The sequence below is a fragment of the Schistocerca serialis genome, chromosome 1 (assembly GCF_023864345.2).
Source record: "Schistocerca serialis cubense isolate TAMUIC-IGC-003099 chromosome 1, iqSchSeri2.2, whole genome shotgun sequence".
Taxonomy (NCBI): domain Eukaryota; kingdom Metazoa; phylum Arthropoda; class Insecta; order Orthoptera; family Acrididae; genus Schistocerca; species Schistocerca serialis.
This window is the reverse complement of record NC_064638.1, coordinates 1,284,709,433-1,284,727,128: the sequence shown is the minus strand read 5'-3', so window position 1 is coordinate 1,284,727,128 and position 17,696 is coordinate 1,284,709,433. Positions and strand designations below refer to the sequence as shown.

Sequence of the window (17,696 nt, the reverse complement as noted above, 5' to 3'; positions counted from 1 at the left end):
CCCGTGGACACTGCGCAAGCGGCTAAGATCATTTGTGATGCTTTGGTTTTCTGACAATAGCTACTCAGTGACTGCTCTCTGCTTGGAACGGACCTCCGTAACAAACACCATTTTGAAGGCCAGGTATAGCGCTGCCACCTATCGGATCTTCGTGAAACTATGGGGGCTGTAGCTGGTATATTACACGATGTCCCACAATAACTTTCACAATTTTTGAACTGAATTTGGCCGAGAAAAAAAGTGTGTCGCATCAATTATTGAATGCCCCTTGTAAAATCCCAAAAACCTTCTATGAGAAGAACTGACTTCATGTACAAGCTCTTGTCATATCGAATCGCTAATTGAACTTGGAAAAGAAGATTAGAGTTACACGGAAGAGCGGAGGGCTTCCCAACTACAGAAACGAACTCATTAAGCTAGCCCAGTACAGAAATCACCGAGAACCTGGACAGAGACCAGGAACGCGAATAAAATCAACTTAGCAGTTTAGTGATTACTCCAGTGTAGCCTCTGACAACAGGCGTATCCATGGCGGGGCTAATAGGCGCCACACTATGGGCTGGAGATTGCTCGCGCACTGCGTTAATTACGGCACAAAGCGGGCGTGGCTGCCGTAATGAAGTCGGCGCGAGCGCCCCGGGGCGGTGTTATGTAACGTGCAGGAGATTACGTGCTGCCCAATCAGACAGGGGCGTAAATACACGGCCCACCCACACTGACTGCCGCGCCACGCAGTGGGGGAAAAAGGCTACCATTAGCGCATTCTGGGAGGCGGCGGAGCGGAGCGCTGCAGACGTAATCTCCCTCACCCAGCAGCGGGCTACCGTACGTCACTGGAGCAACGAAAGGCCTCAGGACACTGGAAAAAGACGCTGGTCATTTCCGTTTTCCAAAAGTATCGTCGGTTAAGTACACACAATTAAAGACATAATCATAAAGTTTTAATTACTATCTAGTAAAAAGTCCAACTGCGACCATGAGTCTAGTTGCTGTGATGGATGGCAGCTTGCTCTAAATGTGCGAAAATGTAAGTTAATTCAAATGAGTATGAAGAAAATCCCCTAATGTTCGAATACAGTATTACAAGCGTGCGGCTTGGCACGGTAACGACGATTAAATACACAGACGGGAAAGAAATCGCAACGTCAAGAAGGAGTTGTGCGACATAAACGAAGCTTGCAGGCGTGTTTCTACAGCTCAAATATGACGTCTATCCAGATTTCGCAAGTAGCGCCTCTACAAGGGTGCAAATCAGTTTTCCTGTAAACACTCGTTGTAACGGTCGTGAGTGTCAATTCCCTTTGAAAAAGAGAGCACAAATTCTGAGTCTCCCGTAGGCAAAGTTCTGTTGCGGTGCAGTTAACAGGTGGGTAACAGCGTGCGGGTGAAATGACGAGGCAAGAGGAAACGCATCACTCGTGCGAAACTCAACTGCCCTTTTCTCACATGGTATACTGCGAAATTAGGGGGAAAGGGTACAGGTCGTGCCCATATTTCTAGATTTCCGGAAAGCGTTTGACACGTTGCCTCATTGCAGGCTGTTAACAGATGTACGAGCATATGGAATAAGTTCACAGATATGTGAGTGACTCGAAGACTTCTTAAGTAATAGAACCCAGTGTGTTGGCCTCGACGGCGAGTCTTCATCAGAAACGAGGTTATCGTTGGGACTGCCCCAGGCAACTGTGATATGTCCACCTTTGTTCTCTATAAGTGATTTGGCGGACAGGTTGAGCAGCAATCTTCGGTTGTTTGTTGATGATGCTGTGTTGAAGTTGAGTGACTGTAGGAAGATAGAAGAGGACTTAGACAAAATTTCCAATTGGTGTGATGAATGGCAGCCAGCCCTAAATGTGGAAAAATGTATGTTAATGCGGATGAGTAGGAAGATCAAACCTGTAATGTTCGGATACAGTATTACTAGTATTCTGCTTGACACGGTCAAGTCGTTTAAATATCTGGGCGTTACGTTACAAAGCGATGTGAGATGGAACGTGCATGTGAGAAGTGTGGTAGGGAAGGCGAATGCTCGATTTATGTTTATTGGGAGAATATTAGGAAAGAGTGGTTCACTTGTGAAGGAGACCGCATATGGGACGCTGGTGACACTGGTGCGACCTGTTCTTGAGTACTGCTGGAATGTTTGGGATCCGTAGCACGTCTGATTGAAGGAAGACATCGAAGCAATTCAGAGGCGAGCTGCTAGATTCGTTACCGGTAGGTTCGAGCAAAACGTATTGTTACGGAGATGCCTCGGGAACTCAAATCAGACTCGCTGGAGGGATGGTGACGTTCTTCTCGAGAAATACGGTTGAGAAAATTTGGAGATCCGGCATTTGAAGCTGACTGCCGAACGATTCTACCGCCGCCAACATACATTAAGGACCACGAAGATAAGATAGGAGAAATCAGGGCTCACACGGAGGCATATAGATATTCATTTCTTCCCTGCTCTATTTGCTAGTGGAGGCTTGCGAGGTATCTATGTAGATGTAAATGTAGTCCAAAGTTGAAGTACGCGGGATAATACAATTTTTGTGGGCAAAATGTCTAAACTTCACACAAATTCACTGCGATATTGTGGCAATATATGAATCAAATGCAATGTCGCGTCCAGCCGTAATGTAATGGTGCCAATAATTTGGCTAAGGCCTCACAGACGGCAATAATGCTTATCGGAAAGCAGGGCCATCGACATCAACCTCAGACGACAGTTTGTGGAAGTCCATCGTTCTCGTGGACAGCGACTGATGGTATAAGTAAAGAAATGAAGGAGTTCAATCGTATCTTCAAAGAACTTTATTTCAAATGACTAGTTTCGGCGCAACGGCATCTTCAGGTCCACTATAAACCAAAAGAGTACTTTCATTCTTTGGCCCATATAATACTACGTAGTTGTCTTGGATTGCATACATTAGGGGTGTGTGACCTAGAGCGTCTTATCACCACTGTCACTTCAGAACACGTTGTAGAGTATACTCTTCCGGTGTATAAAATCCACGAAAACTAGTATTTATTGGCTGTACGATAGAGTGGCCAACGAATGAAAGTGCTCTTTTGGTTTGTAATGGACTTGAAGATGGCGTAAGTATTAGACCCTAAACTAGTCCTTTGAAATAAAATTCCTTGCTTATACGGCAAGCGGGAGTAGACTCACGAAAATCTGAAAGCAACGGTTACCGAAATACAGTCACTGGTAACACCATTAACACGTTACCAAATATTTGATGTATTCCCTTTCGTACTGACAAACTGTCTACGATGTACGTGCGCGAACCAAACCGAGCAAGGATAAAATCTTATACAGTGGTGGACTGACAAGTCAGTGAGTGATTCAGAGATGAAGTGTATGACAGATTTACATAACTGTTGACATATGTAAAGAAGACAATCAAGCTGATAACTCAAACTTTGCGAGAACAGCGTCTGTGGATTTAGGTAAAACGGGTAACAGAAGAAGCAAAGCTAATGTTACAACAGAAACATGAATAACTGGTTAAAAATACACAGTTCGGCTCGACAACGTATAAGAAAACTACATAGAGTAGTGACCATATACGTGTGACATTCCACGCACTCTTACGCCTAGCGTAGGTAATTCCTCAAATTTTTTCTCCACAACAGTGTATGTGCGTTAGGAAGGAATCTGTTTTGATCGTGTACCTTATTACACTTATGTTTGATTCTTCAACGTCTCTGTCTCAGTAGACACTTCTTGCTAAAAAATGTCGTTCCCCAGTATTAAATTTTGCTGAGGTGAGAGAGGTGGTTGTTTTGTCTTATACGAGTAAAGTGTCCAGGTTTTCTCCAAGCTCAACACAGGATAAATTGTTTTCGCACGAGTCTACAAACTAAGTAGGAAAATAAGCCGAAGAAAATTTCAAAACACTGCTAGAAAATGTTTGCACTAAGGCTACCTTCATGTGTTCTTCCATGTCAACAACGTATCGCCACAAGAATCACCCCATGTCCCATGTCAGTGTTCCATATACCTTATAATGACAGCCTTTCAAACAGCAAATGAGGGTATTAACATGGGAGTGTAAATGAAAAAACATACTTCGCCGAGACCTCATAGGTCCTGTCGGAAATTCTTCCGTAGTCTTACTTGGCTGGTAAACAAAAATCACCAACTAATATACTACTAACTGCAATTGATACATATGTAATTGTGTATAATTATTTCAGTTTTTATTACTATTGAGGAGTACTTGCACACTGTCACAAATATTTCTGTAGTCTTGTTTATAATTTTTCAAACATCTGTTATAACAGACTGGTTGATTTAAAGCTCTTATAAACAGTCAGGTAAGCAATTTAATGCACATATTTTAGACATAAGATATACAACTAGTATTCCCTCCAGCTTCAGAAATATTGTACAGATTTAAAAACTCTAACTTAACTGTGAGGTTTATGGTACTTTATAATGAAATTTTATTTTCTTAGTTTCATAAGAAATTCATTTTTGTATTGTTATTTGGTTTTCATTGATTTCACATTTCCGTCCAATAATGGATACTTACATGAATTGTACTCTGATTTTGCTGTTAGTAATATTCAAAATACCAACGGCCTTGCCGTAGTGGTAATACCGGTTCCCGTTCAGATCACCGACGTTAAGAGCTGTCGGGCTGGGATAGCACTTGGATGGGTGACCATCCCATCTGCCGAGCGCTGTTGGCAAGCGGGGTGCAATCAGCTCTTGTGAGGCAAACTGAGGAGCTACTTGACTGAGAAGCGGCGGCTCCAGTCTCTGAAACTGGCATACGGCCGGGAGAGCGGTGTGCTGACCACATGCCCCTCTATATCCGCATCCAGTAACGCCTGTGGGCTGAGGATGACACGGCGGTCGGTTGGTACCGTTGGGCCTTCCAAGGCCTGTTCCGACGGATTAGTTGTATTCAAAATACATATTTACTGAATTTCGTGTTGACGCAGTGATTTTCTTAATAAATTAGATTGCTATAGCAAATTTCTGTCTGTTGTTTATTTTCTTCTTCTGATCCCTGAATTCCAATCCTACCTAAAATATATAGCTCTACTTATTTTCTGGAGAACTGTTTGATTTTATGAGACCAGTTAATTTTGTGAAATTACAAAACGTGTAACGTCACGTGCTTCCTGTCTGTACTTGCACTGACACGAGTGTGTTTGTTGTGTTGCAGAGCAACCGCAGCCAGCCAGCCATCGGGCTGAAGCAGACGCCCAAGGCGCGGGTGAGTACGCCCACGAGCCTGCTCAACGGCGCATGCGCAGAGCAGGACAGCCCCGTGTGCCGCGCACAGCCGCGCTGCGCCCCTCTGCAGCCTCGTCTGCCTCTCGCAATCCCAGCTCCAACGAAGTCTTCCTTTGCGTGTCTGACGATCTGAATCAGTATTTAAATGATGGAAATCGCTCTTTTGCCACAGCTGTTTGGTGTTGCAATTCGCAGTGAAGATCAAACAAGTCCGTGTAGACGGCGTGCTTCGCTCTGCAATGGCTTACGAATGCATAAGCTTTGCTCGTCCAGCACTGCTTAAAAACAAAAATATTTAGTAATGACCAGCACATCTATCATAAGAATAAATTCTGTAGCTCATTGGTTTCAGTAACATCAGAAAGAAGTTGTGACTCTTGTTCATATAGGGTAATATAAAGCTAATAAGCAAAGTGTTTTGAGCGTTCACGATCACCAAAAAAGGTGAATAGATATCGTTATCAGTGACATTTCCGATTACTGTGCCAAAGAGTAGTTCTCCTATTCGTGAAATGCGGAAGATTTTTTACTATCCGATTTATAAACATTTTTCTTTTTCCCACTCTTTAGCTACGAAAGAGTGACGTATTTCTGCTGCCTTGCCTCTCGTGAACTTCGGCCAACGTCTGTTTAATGATTTTTCTGACTTTTCGCTACCACGAATGTGTGGTATTATCAAAAATTCGCGCTATTTGGCAGTGTTAGCAGTCGCTCTGTCGAAACGTCAGAAAAATCACTAAACAAAGGACGGTCTAGGAGATCAAGATGATAGTCGATAGCTAAAACGTCATTCTTGCGTAGTTACAGGCTCTACGTCAACAAGTGGCCACAAAAGCCTCAGTAATTTTTTACTAAGGAAGATTTTCAGATCATCACAATAAAACGCGTAGAACTCCTAACGCATGAAGGGAGGACTTTGAAAATATAATTATTTATGGCCTTCAGTTCTGTTATCCGTATCTTCTACAACATGATAAGGTTTGCTTCGGATCTTTTTCTAACCGGAACTTGCCTAAGATAACATTTTGTCGCAGAAAATTCTACATGATGAAATGAGAAAGAAACATTTCCTCAATAAAAGTAAAACATTTACTGTAAAACTAACACTCTAAATCGCCATTTTCATTTCTTTGCTTAGAATAGTTTTATAGACAGTAATGAAAAATCTTTTTCAGTAAGACGTTATTTCCCTTGAGCTGAATAGAGTTTTTAACAAACACACACACAAAGTTTCATTAAGCAATACTATCTAGGTGAAGCTAATGGTAAATATGACCAGCTACTAACAAACCACACATTCCCAGTATACTGTCACAAATTTTCGTTTTTTAATTGTGGGTGGATAAGTATCTAAATTACTGACTTCTACAACGCTTATGTTGTGTTCTGACTCGAAATTTATTCCGGAGAATGCTACCAAAAAATGCACCGAAGTTTCCAAATCTTCAGTATACAATTATAATGGATGTGATTGTCATCACATATGGTAGCATCTTCTATATATATATATATATATATATATATATATACAGAAGATGCTACCTTTCTTTTCATTGCCTATCCTAAGACAGTGCACCCATTACTACCTACTCCATTGTGGTCCTGTTTGTGTACAACATATGCTACTTTTATGAGCTATAGTTTCTATACATGGTGTTCTTTCCCAAATTTTCCTGTAACCAATTTGAGAATTACCACCGAGTGTAACAATAAAGATTTATCTCCTTTTAATTAGGTTAATACCCTAATCCAATTACTTTAACACATTAGAACAGGAAATATTATAAGTACTGTGTTATACAAAAGACAACATATGGCCAGCTGAATGTGTTCATACTAATAAGCATTCTTGGAAAATAAATTCAGACGTTTGCTGAAAATGTGCCTGTCATGTCACATATGTATTTTTTTCCTATGTGTGTAATTCCTCATTATTCTGGTATAAGAGGTCCACAAATATTTTCATGTTTCATTGAATTTTTCGTACCATTTTATTCATTCATATTGCACTGTTACAACGTTCGTAAATTTAGGTTGTACAACACAATGTGTTCGAACAAAAACCATCTCCGTCTTGCAAGTCCAGTGTTCTTGTATCTACTGTATATCCACCTACGAATCTGCTTATATGTTAGACATCATTATGAAAAATGTGTATACAGTGCGTATTCTTGTGTAAACACTACATGAAAGACTGCATAATTGTTTGTATTATACGATTAAAAATGTGTTGACATATACATTTAGAAGAAAAAATTGTAATAAACCAAATTAATGTAATTCTTAATATTTCACTGCTAATTTATTATAAGAAACAAGCTAATCTAAAAATTTACTATTTTGAATTTTATAGACAAATAATTTGTGCCTATTACTGAAAGTAATTGCTTTGTAACTCATCTACATACACTCCTGTACTTCTTATTTATCTGTTTTCAAACACAGTGATAAGATAAAAATCGAAATTCTCAGTTTCAAGCTTTTGTTGCCTTTCTGTTGAATAACATTACGTGTGTCTGTGGTCTAACCTGATATGCTGTGCGGGTCAGTCTACTATGCCCCTGCTGCTGGAGCTCCGCCTGGCAGTATGGTGATATCAATGACAGGAACTCAGGTAGTAGCTACTTAGGGTCTGACGCTGATACATGAAAGACTGTGTTTTAGATAACATCATATAAAACTTACAAATACTCATTGGCATTCGAATTAAAAGTATAGATGAAGTAGTAAAGGGACACAAGGAAAAGATACGAAACAGGAATTTAAATCGAGGCAAAAGGATAAGATTTGCCAGTAATACTGTAACTATGTCAGGGACTGACACCGAAGGTTGTGAGACCAAAATGGATATCATCCTGAAACTAGATATTAACATGGACATCATTTACCGCAAAACAAGCGTAACGGAATTACGGCAGCTAACGCTAAATGATTTAGTTTAGAAAATGAGACACTGAAAGCAGTAGATGAATTCTATTAGTTGTGGAGCAACATAACGAACGTTGACAAAAGTAAACAGGATACAAAATGCAGACTGGCAACAGCAAGAAAAGGTTTTCTGGAAAACAGGATTAAATTAATACTGAATAACAATTTCAGTGGGGAAACCACATTAAGATGCCGTTTGACACTGATTTTTCGAGAATTTTTTTGGGTGTGATGAATTAATTAGTATTTAATCTAATTTTGATATCATTTCATTCATATTTCTAACAGTTTTTATGAATTTTTATGAATAATTTCAGCCAAAAATAACAAAGTTACGCTGCGATGCCCGCTGAAGATTTGTGAGTATAGTTCTCCAATTGGGTGCAGTGTAGCCATTCCGATTTTCATCTGAAATCAAAAAGGTTTTGATTTTATATTAATAACTTATTTTCTAAGAATGTGAACCTCAATGCTGGTGAAAATAATGAAAATTAAAAATTTTGCAGGCGTTGGAACGATTTACTTCGATTGCCATGATCTTTTTTCTCTAATTATGCAAAGAAAAATACCCTTAAAATTATAATATCATCTCACAAGTTGGTTCATATAATTCGTAATTTTAGAAAGAATCATACAATGAATTTTCATAATGATCGGTTCTATACTTTTTGCATTAGACTGCAGGCAAATGTGAAAAAAAATCATTTCGAGATAAACGCGTTAGAAAAATAAATTCTCGAAAACTAGAAACTCAAGGAAGTTAACAATAATGTAAAATGCTTACCGATTAATTTGTAGTTCCAGCACCATGTAAAATCCTTCTTCTTCTTCAAAGGTTTCGTTTCGCTCTTGCAGCAGTGCTTTCCGACCTTCCTTCGATTTCAAAGACCTGCGTCGATTCTGCCGGCTCACGCGCTGGTTATCCATTTGTTTGGCATAAATGAAGCTTTGCGTGCCTACTACAATTCCTGCCTCGTTCATGACCATCAGAAGGGATGAATTTCCTTCATTGAATAAGCCCGCTGCTAAATACGATGCCAATTCAGTGACTTCTAGTCCGGAGTGCAAATGTTTAGGAGCTAATCGCCAAATACTGGAATTAAAACTTTCATTCACATTTTGTGTGTGGCCTCCTAAACATCTCTCCAGTAATTCATCCCCTGATAAATCTTCATATATTGGAAGAACTTCCTTTGGTACGTCGGGGTGCAATTGAGTAAGATGCGATTCACGTTCCATTCCAAGGGCTGTTCGTCGCACCAGCTGTCTCCTGCCTCTGGGCAATACTCGTGTCGAGGATTTTCATCCGCGTAAACCATATGGTAGTATGTCGCCAAATTGCTTTTTTCACCGATGTACACTCGGTTTTGTGTTAATAAATCTAAACGAATGAGAATTTCGATTTGAAATTTTGACAGCGTATTCTTGGATAGTTAAGCTAACAATTTATGCAATAAAAAATAGGATATTTTGAATCTCCTAATGCTGTTTGCCCCCTTAAGACTAATAAAATCTTTTCAGAAAGTATTTACCTGCAGTGTAACCTTATATGGAAGATAAACAGAAGAGACATGAAGAGAACAGATTTTGAAAACCGGTGATGCAGGCTAATGTTAAAGGTTATATGGGGAGATCAAGTAACTGCCGAACTGTCATAAATGGACTCAAATAAGAGAACAGTAGCTAGGACACATCTGAGGTATGAAGGAACAGTTAATTTAGTAACTGAGGGCAGTATTGGGTGTAGAAGTTTCGGAAGACTAGACTTGACTACAGAAAGCAGTTTAAGCGGATGTATGCAGGGACGAAGAGACAAGCGTCGGATAGAGAAGCGTAGGAGAGACCTTCACATTGGAGACAACGCGATACTCTGCAAGTTGTGGAAGAAACTGCAGGTTCATCAATTCAACAATAAAATTCTTGTAACGATTCACACTTGACTATAGGAAGATACTCGGACGGAAAAAATGGCAACAACAAGAAGGAGTTGTGCGACACAATTGGAAGACTTGTTTCTACATCTGAGAGACGACGTCTGTTCAAATTTCGCACCAGTCGCATATGAATGGCGCTAATAGCGGCGCTGTAAGGATGCAAATCAGGTTTGCTTTGAACACTCGCTGTAACAGTCGTGGCCGGTAATTGCCTTTGGACGCGACGAGATGGCGACGAGGACGCCATTGTCAACACCTCACTGAGTTTGGACGAGGTGGTGTAATAGGGCTACTAGAAGCTGGAAGTTCCTTCTACGATACTGAAGAAACACTTCCAGGGATGTAAACACTGTACACGATTGCTGACGAGGTGGTGACGAGGGTGTACCGTCGCAACATCAGACTCCGAACGCCCACCGAGAGGGAAGACTGTCGCATTCGGTGTATGGGTCTGACTCATGTTACTGCATCTGCAGTACTGCACTGGCACCACAGTGACATAAATGTGTTGCTTCAGGGACAGCTCCGACACTGACCCCAAACCACAGCAGATTGCGACTTCAGTGGTTTCATTGTAGGGCAGTGTGGAGGTCTGTTGTGTTTTCTGAAGAAAGCTGGTTCTGTCTCAGTGCCAACGATGGCCGTTTGTTGGTCAGAAAGAGGCAGGTGTGCGCCTGCAACTAACCTGTTCACGGCCTGGATACACAGGGCTTACACCTGGAGTTATGGTCGAAGGTGCCATTTTGTCAGACGGAAGGAGCGTTCTCGTGGTTATCCCACGCAACCTGACAGCAAATTTGTGCGTCAGTCTGGTGATCCGAACTGTTGTGCTGCCGTTAATGAACACCATTCAAGGAGATGCGGGGATGCTTTCCAACAGCATAACGCTCGCGCACGCACCGCTGTTGTATCCCAAAATGTACTGCAGGGTGTCGACGTGTTGCCTTGGGTTGCGCAGACACCAGATCTATCTCCTATGGGACATTCTCGTTCAATTCCAGCGTCATCCACAAACAGCATTAACCGCCCCTATCTGACTCTCATACACGAAACAAATTGCGTTTTAATGCAACACGCATAGAATTCCATCCCACAAATTGATATCCGGCATCTGTACAGCAAAATGCATGCACACCTACGTGCTTGCATTCAACATTGAGGCATTCACGCCGGTTTTTAATGTACCAGCACTTAACATTTCCAACAGCTTATCTCGCGTTTGCCTTAACCTGTGATCTTACAATATTAATTGCTTCAGCATGTTAGCTAGACATGTGTTTCCTGAAACTTCATTACTTTATATTAATTATTTCTTGATGTTGTGATTTCTTTTCCCATTAGTGTATATTTTGTACATCCATCCTCAGTCTCAGATTTATAGTGGGGCAATAGCTGATGAATATATGAAAAGTAACGGAAACACTGTCAGCTGTGTGTCCGTATATACTTAAATTGGACCAGATTCGGAGCCAGTGATGTCGTATTTAGTGTGGTGAAAGGCGGGTTTGGGTGTTGATCCGATTAAAATTTTATCATTTTCTTGCCATGCATAACATGAGGGGTTTGTATTGGTTAACAATGACGGATGGCGTCATAATGGTCTTTCATGGACTTGTTTTTATTTCATATCTGTTCTATTTCACTTTTACTGCAGGTTTCTCTCTTAATACGTTATTCAATACTTCATACGATGCTTTACTTACTCTTAATAGGGTACCTTCTACATGAGTGTAATGACCACGGATTACTGATGCATTTGTCATGAGCAGGGATCGTCACCTTTTTAATTATTTTGTTAACTTTTGGGGTTATGGTTTTTATGTTTATTGCATAGTTAAGAACTCTCATTTTTTTGCTGTACTGGAGAGAGTGTGTTGAAATTACCATATATATTTCACTGTGTTACGTGCTCAATATATGCGATTGGCTCCTCTTATTGAGCAACACACCTGTTGTTGAAGTCGTTTGGGTTTCAGAAGTATATAAATTATTACAGAACAAAACTAATTATGGTTACTTTATGATTTCATAACCTCGCCGATATTGTGAATTTATGCAAGTGACTTGTTTTATGTTCTGTTTATTAACATAAATTTGTTTGGTAACAGTTGCTTTTAACATTATGATCTTGTATTTATTGAACAACTAATGCTATTGTCATATTTTCTGTACATATGCACTTAATGACAGTGGATTGGACCATTTAAATAAACAGATACAGACACACGGCTGACAGTGTTTACATTTCTTCTCACAAAAGAAGATATAGGCTGGTAGGAGACCAGCAGACTTTTGCAAGCAAGATCTCCGAAAATCATCAATCATTCAAAAAAAGTCTGACACTGAAGGGTGCATAGGTAGAGGAGGACACTAGATATCGTCAGAGTTCTGGTAGCAGCTTTATTTTTTTTTTTTTTTTCAGCGTGATAGTCGCTCCTCCTTTATAATGTGAAATGACGTGTGAATCACTGTGCAGTATTTGTGTGTGAACACAGCTCGGTCTGGACCACACGTTATTTCTTACCATAGCCTTGTGTAATCTATTTCCTCCCGCTGCCTCTCTACAGGAGCCGGCAGCGGTCTGTACATATTTCAGGAAGGGGCCGTGGTGTGTTTGCTCTCTGGTGTCTTTACTCCTTTCCCTCTCCTGCAACGTTCCTTTTCCTTTCATTTCTTCTGCTGCACCTCACCCGCCGCCGCAGGCAGCGCTGGTCTCTTGCTAATGAGTAGAAGCTGGCAAAACTTCATTTATAACTTCCGACTTGGCCAGGTTTCACTCAAAACTAATTTCATTCCGCGAAACTTCCAACCTTAATATTCGTATTTTAATTTCATCTATTACAGTTCCTAAACTGCCAACTTCTGTCCTGGATAAAACGGCAAGTTTCCCAGGAGTGTCCAGCGAAAGCAGACTTTCCGCAAATCTCTGAGGCCTTTCTGTGCTGTGTGTGCTGTGGTCTCCACCACGAACGTCCGTCATCATCCAGCAGGTCAATACCGAACTCCGTTTGGGCTCGAGTGTCAGCCTTGTTTTCTACTATTGTTCGGAAACATCTGAGGTACTTCTTTAGAGGCAAGATATCAAAATGCATTGATGAGACACCTAGTTTCTCGTTCAAAACGATGCTGTACTATAATTACCTGACACTGTTAGAAGGAGAGTACCTCTTTATCCGCGTAAAAAAGCTACCAAAATAGAAGTTGTATTGTCCAGATCGCAGCTGATACATATCCTGATTACTAGTTTCAGTAAAATTATATTGCCGTCTTCAGATCATCGGCATTTATCCTAAATTAACAATGTATCAACTAATCACTGAATTGTAATATCGTCGTTATGACGTACGGCTCGACTGACTCTGGATCAATGACGTCACAAGCTATTTCTTAAAAGACACTACCTCAGCTGAAGGTGGTGGGTGTGTGGCAAGTGAACATAGACACAAACTATGTGAGTCACCTGTGTAACTATTTGTGTATTCGTTTGTCACAAATCTTAGTCGCATTTAATTTTCTTGAATATATGCTTGGTATTGTTCATTTAGGAGCGGAAACTAAAAGAATATACTAACCATATCTTAATCATTAAATTTATTTCTGAAATATCATCATTTGCGCACTGCTCTATTGACACTTTGTTAAACAACTAGTTTCGATCATAAGGGGTATGTGGTCAGGTATTTTCAATACATGAAAAGACAAAAAATTAGCCACAGTTAGTAATTACAATAACAATCATAACACACAACTCATCTCACTCGATCTGTTGTGTACTTACAATGTGATGTCATTAATCAGATGCATGACAGATCATAACTATTGACAATCACCATGTCATAAACGAACACGCATGACAAATCATAACTCTTAAGAATCACCATGCCGTAAACGAAAATGTTAACTCCAAATGTAATACTAGAGTATATACAGCATACAACAGGTAATATGGCAAATCGCACGTCAAGATTAGTGGCATGTGATCTTCAGTCATTAAAAAGTCAGCAAAGATGGTAGAATCTTAACCAAAGATGCTACACATAAAAAATGAATATTCTTAGAAATTACATCTCAGGAACCAATTCGACATGCAGTAACCTTCATATGATTGACCCAGTCATCAGATCAATAGGACTAAGTGAAACAATTAAGACACTGTTATACCAACAAGAAATCTGAAAGTATCATTTTATCAAGCTGAACAATTTACATACAACTTATGGCCGTATTACATCATATCATTATCTAAAATAAAATGGTCAGAAGACCGAACATACTGTCTTGTCAGGTCTCACGAATCTTTATAAACGGCTTATAAAATTTTACATTATTTTATTCTTATAAAATACGAGATACCTAATGGTGCGAAAACTGCATTCAATGATTATTCAGAAACATACATCATTACAAAAATTACATCTTGTATATCCACTATGAATTTATTGCATATATAATTTATTTAAACGTAAAGTAGTGGTTATCTCAGAAAGGGAAGTGCATCTTTCCCGGCGTCAAACACCATTAAAACCTGCACCTCTAGTAGAAACAACGAGCTGAAAGATTTGAATGAGAAGTACATCCGCGAAAGTTGTGGGTGTTTCGAGCTCGTATTCATGGGTGCCCGAAATATTTGCCACGGAAGTGCAAGAGACGGTATTTATTTTTTCCCTGTGAGGGTAACTGCTAAATAAGAAGCTATGCCCCATCACTGCAACCACCATCTCTATTTTGTGTCGTCCTCTTGATTTTTCGTTATTTTTGAGCTACTATACCTCCAACACATACTCTCCTATCTTCATCCTTGCTTATCTTTCCTAAAACGTCGCATTCCAACATATTTGTTCTAACAAAATGTTCTAAAAGTTTCGTTTTCGTTTTTCTAAATAGTTGCAGGGTTTCTTCACTCACTGCAACATAGCTTCACTGGACCTTCTTTGTGTCCAGCTGGTACTTGTTAGCCTTCTCCATCACTTTAAATCACTTTTGTCAAACCACTCCACTAGCGCCACCAGCTCTCGCAAAAGTTGGCAGCCGTCACACAAGTTTCTGTCCTGACTATGACCCAGGCATCACTTCCTGTCGTATTTACAGGCGTAAGTAAGTTTGGCGTCTCAGTCACTTTGATTATGATCAAGCTGCTAATTGCGAGGCGGAGAAATCGAAACGCTACAGAAAAAATTCGTACAGAGACTAAAAGAAGCAGATGTATTGAATAAAACCCTCAGACACAGATACATGAAGTTGACTAGATCAGTTGATGTGGCAACACTGAAAGGAGTGCTAAGTTGTGCTTCAACTGTTCAACTTACGCGGGATACTGGACCAGCTGCCACAGCTCGGTCAGCAGCAGCCAATCACACACACACAGAGTCTGAGATAAACGACAAAATGAAGGCGAGCAAAAGGGAGAGATGATGTTACACTCACAATAAAACTTTTATCATTACCGAGTGGCAGCGTGGATGATTCCAAGCTTCTGATGCGGTTACACTTTCTAGCTGTGGTCGAAACATTTCTAAATCACGTCGTCACAGAGAGTGAGCGACATGACTAATACATAATTCCAGAATGAAATTTTCAACTGATATGAAACTTGCTGGCAGTGTTGTTCGTAAGTTCCTCCAGAGTTCCAGAGGATTGCTGTGTGAAAACTACAAGGCGTACATACAATAACACGTAACATCAGCCCGCTCTAGAAATCTATTCACTGGGTTGCCCATATGCAGATGCCGCAATACGAAGCAGGTAACTCGTGTACGTGTTGTAACATGCCTGACCCTGTTACCAATCTAAACTGGAGAGTTGCGCTATTCACGGACATGTTTTTCTGTATGTCTTGTAATATTCGCACACTCGTATTCTTAAACCCTAGAGGCATTTAGAAATAACCCTGTGTAAAGGTACTGGGCTTCCAAGCGAGGGAGTTCGTATATTTCATTTAACTCATTGGGGTGGACAGCCGAGAGATTTTTATCATTTCAGCTTGCCGAGAAAGAAAACGAGATCATAACCAGCAACAAGACGCTCAAAATGCTTTGTTCCAGCACTCAGGAACACTGCTACAATACGGCGCCTAAATTGCTGGTCCATATGTTGCAGGGGACGACTGTATCTGGCGTGGAAGTGCGTGTTGACTTCTTCACTGCTGTCCAACCTACAGCTCGCTTTGAGTACTTTTTAAATCCTCTACCACTAAAGAACTCAGTCGACAAACCAAAGTGCCACAGCTAACATAACTGTCAAAAGTAGATTACAATTTCAGAAAGCTCTCCATTGTCTTTAGTCTAAGTAATTCTAAAATTTTGTCGCCATACACTGACGGTATGCCATCATGCTTTTGTAGGCCTTCAGTGGTGACCAGCTTTCACAGCCAGACAGGAACAAAATCTGGGTGAACGTCTTGACAAATTGTTTTTCCTTTTCTGTACTAAACGACTTTCTCTGATTGTAAGCGTATTTTTCAATTATCAGCCTTTTATTACTTAAATGTCCGCCCCCGGTAGCTGAGTGGTCAGCGCGACAGAATGTCAGTCCTAAGGGCCTGGGTTCGATTGCCGGCTGCGTCGGAGATTTTCTCCGCTCAGGCCCCTGGGTGTTGTGTTGTCCTTATCTTTATCATTTCATCCCCATCGACGCGTAAGTCGCCGAAGTGGTGTCAAATCGAAAGACTTGCATCCGGCAAACGGTCTACCCGACGGGAGGCCCTAGTCACACGACATTTACATTTATTACTTAAATTCCAACGGTAATAAAGCTGCATGAATCACAAATACAACCATAAGACGTAGACATCAGATAAACACATTTGTAGGTGTCGACTCTACACAAAAACAAACATACTACGAGTAAGAAGGTGGAGGTGTGTGGGTACAGTCTGTGTGCAGTGGTGACACGATGCCTTAGTCTTGTGTATGGAAAGGATCCACAAGAAGAGCAGTAAAGGTATATGTGAGAGACACAAGCAAACACAAAGTGCGCGTAATAAAACGCGCACGTTAAGCGGGAATGTGCCGGGGTTAACGATGTTTGTAGCTTAGAACTAGAGTGGCACTTTATGTAAATTAAAAATACTGCATTTAATTGAGAATGTATTCATACTTCAGGCGACTGAAGACGTCGCAATAATTGAAGGCGACATGTGTCTCCCTTTATTCAGTAGCACATAAATAGACATAATCAAAAAATTATTACACGCTGGATGCTGGTGGGCTTCGGTTGATAGTGTTTACTAAATATCGTACTAGTAACGTAAAGCGTGTAGAGCTTAAGTCTCAGGAGATAGGCATGGAATGTGCCAGCCAGTCAGAAGCTGACATAAAAACCGCCCATGCTGCCGTCAGAAACACCCTGGGGCGTCCAGCAACACACTAAAAAATATGAATGTGTAACTTCTGAAAGCCCCATTTGAAGATTTGTTTCAAAAGACACGAAATTTAGTAAATCTAAATAAATAGTATTTCGTAAGTTTTGATGTCGGATGTCCCCCATGCAGGAAAAAAGATCAGGAGCGTCTAGAATAGCCTTGGTACCTGCCACACGTTCGCGGTATTAGGGAAACTGGGAGTTGCCATTTGTTCGTGCCTTGTACCCGCGTCCCT

At 40.6% G+C, this 17,696-nt stretch overlaps 1 protein-coding gene across 1 annotated transcript in view; it reads left to right on the top strand.

Annotated features, from left to right (window-relative positions):
• LOC126419637 (class E basic helix-loop-helix protein 22-like) overlaps positions 1-17,696 on the top strand; it is a 1,550,160-nt gene that overhangs the window by 632,800 nt on the left and 899,664 nt on the right. Inside the window, exon 5 of the mRNA XM_050086829.1 lies at positions 5,169-5,219. Within this exon, the coding sequence (XP_049942786.1) occupies positions 5,169-5,219 (51 nt within the window). The remainder of the gene's footprint in view (positions 1-5,168; positions 5,220-17,696) is intronic.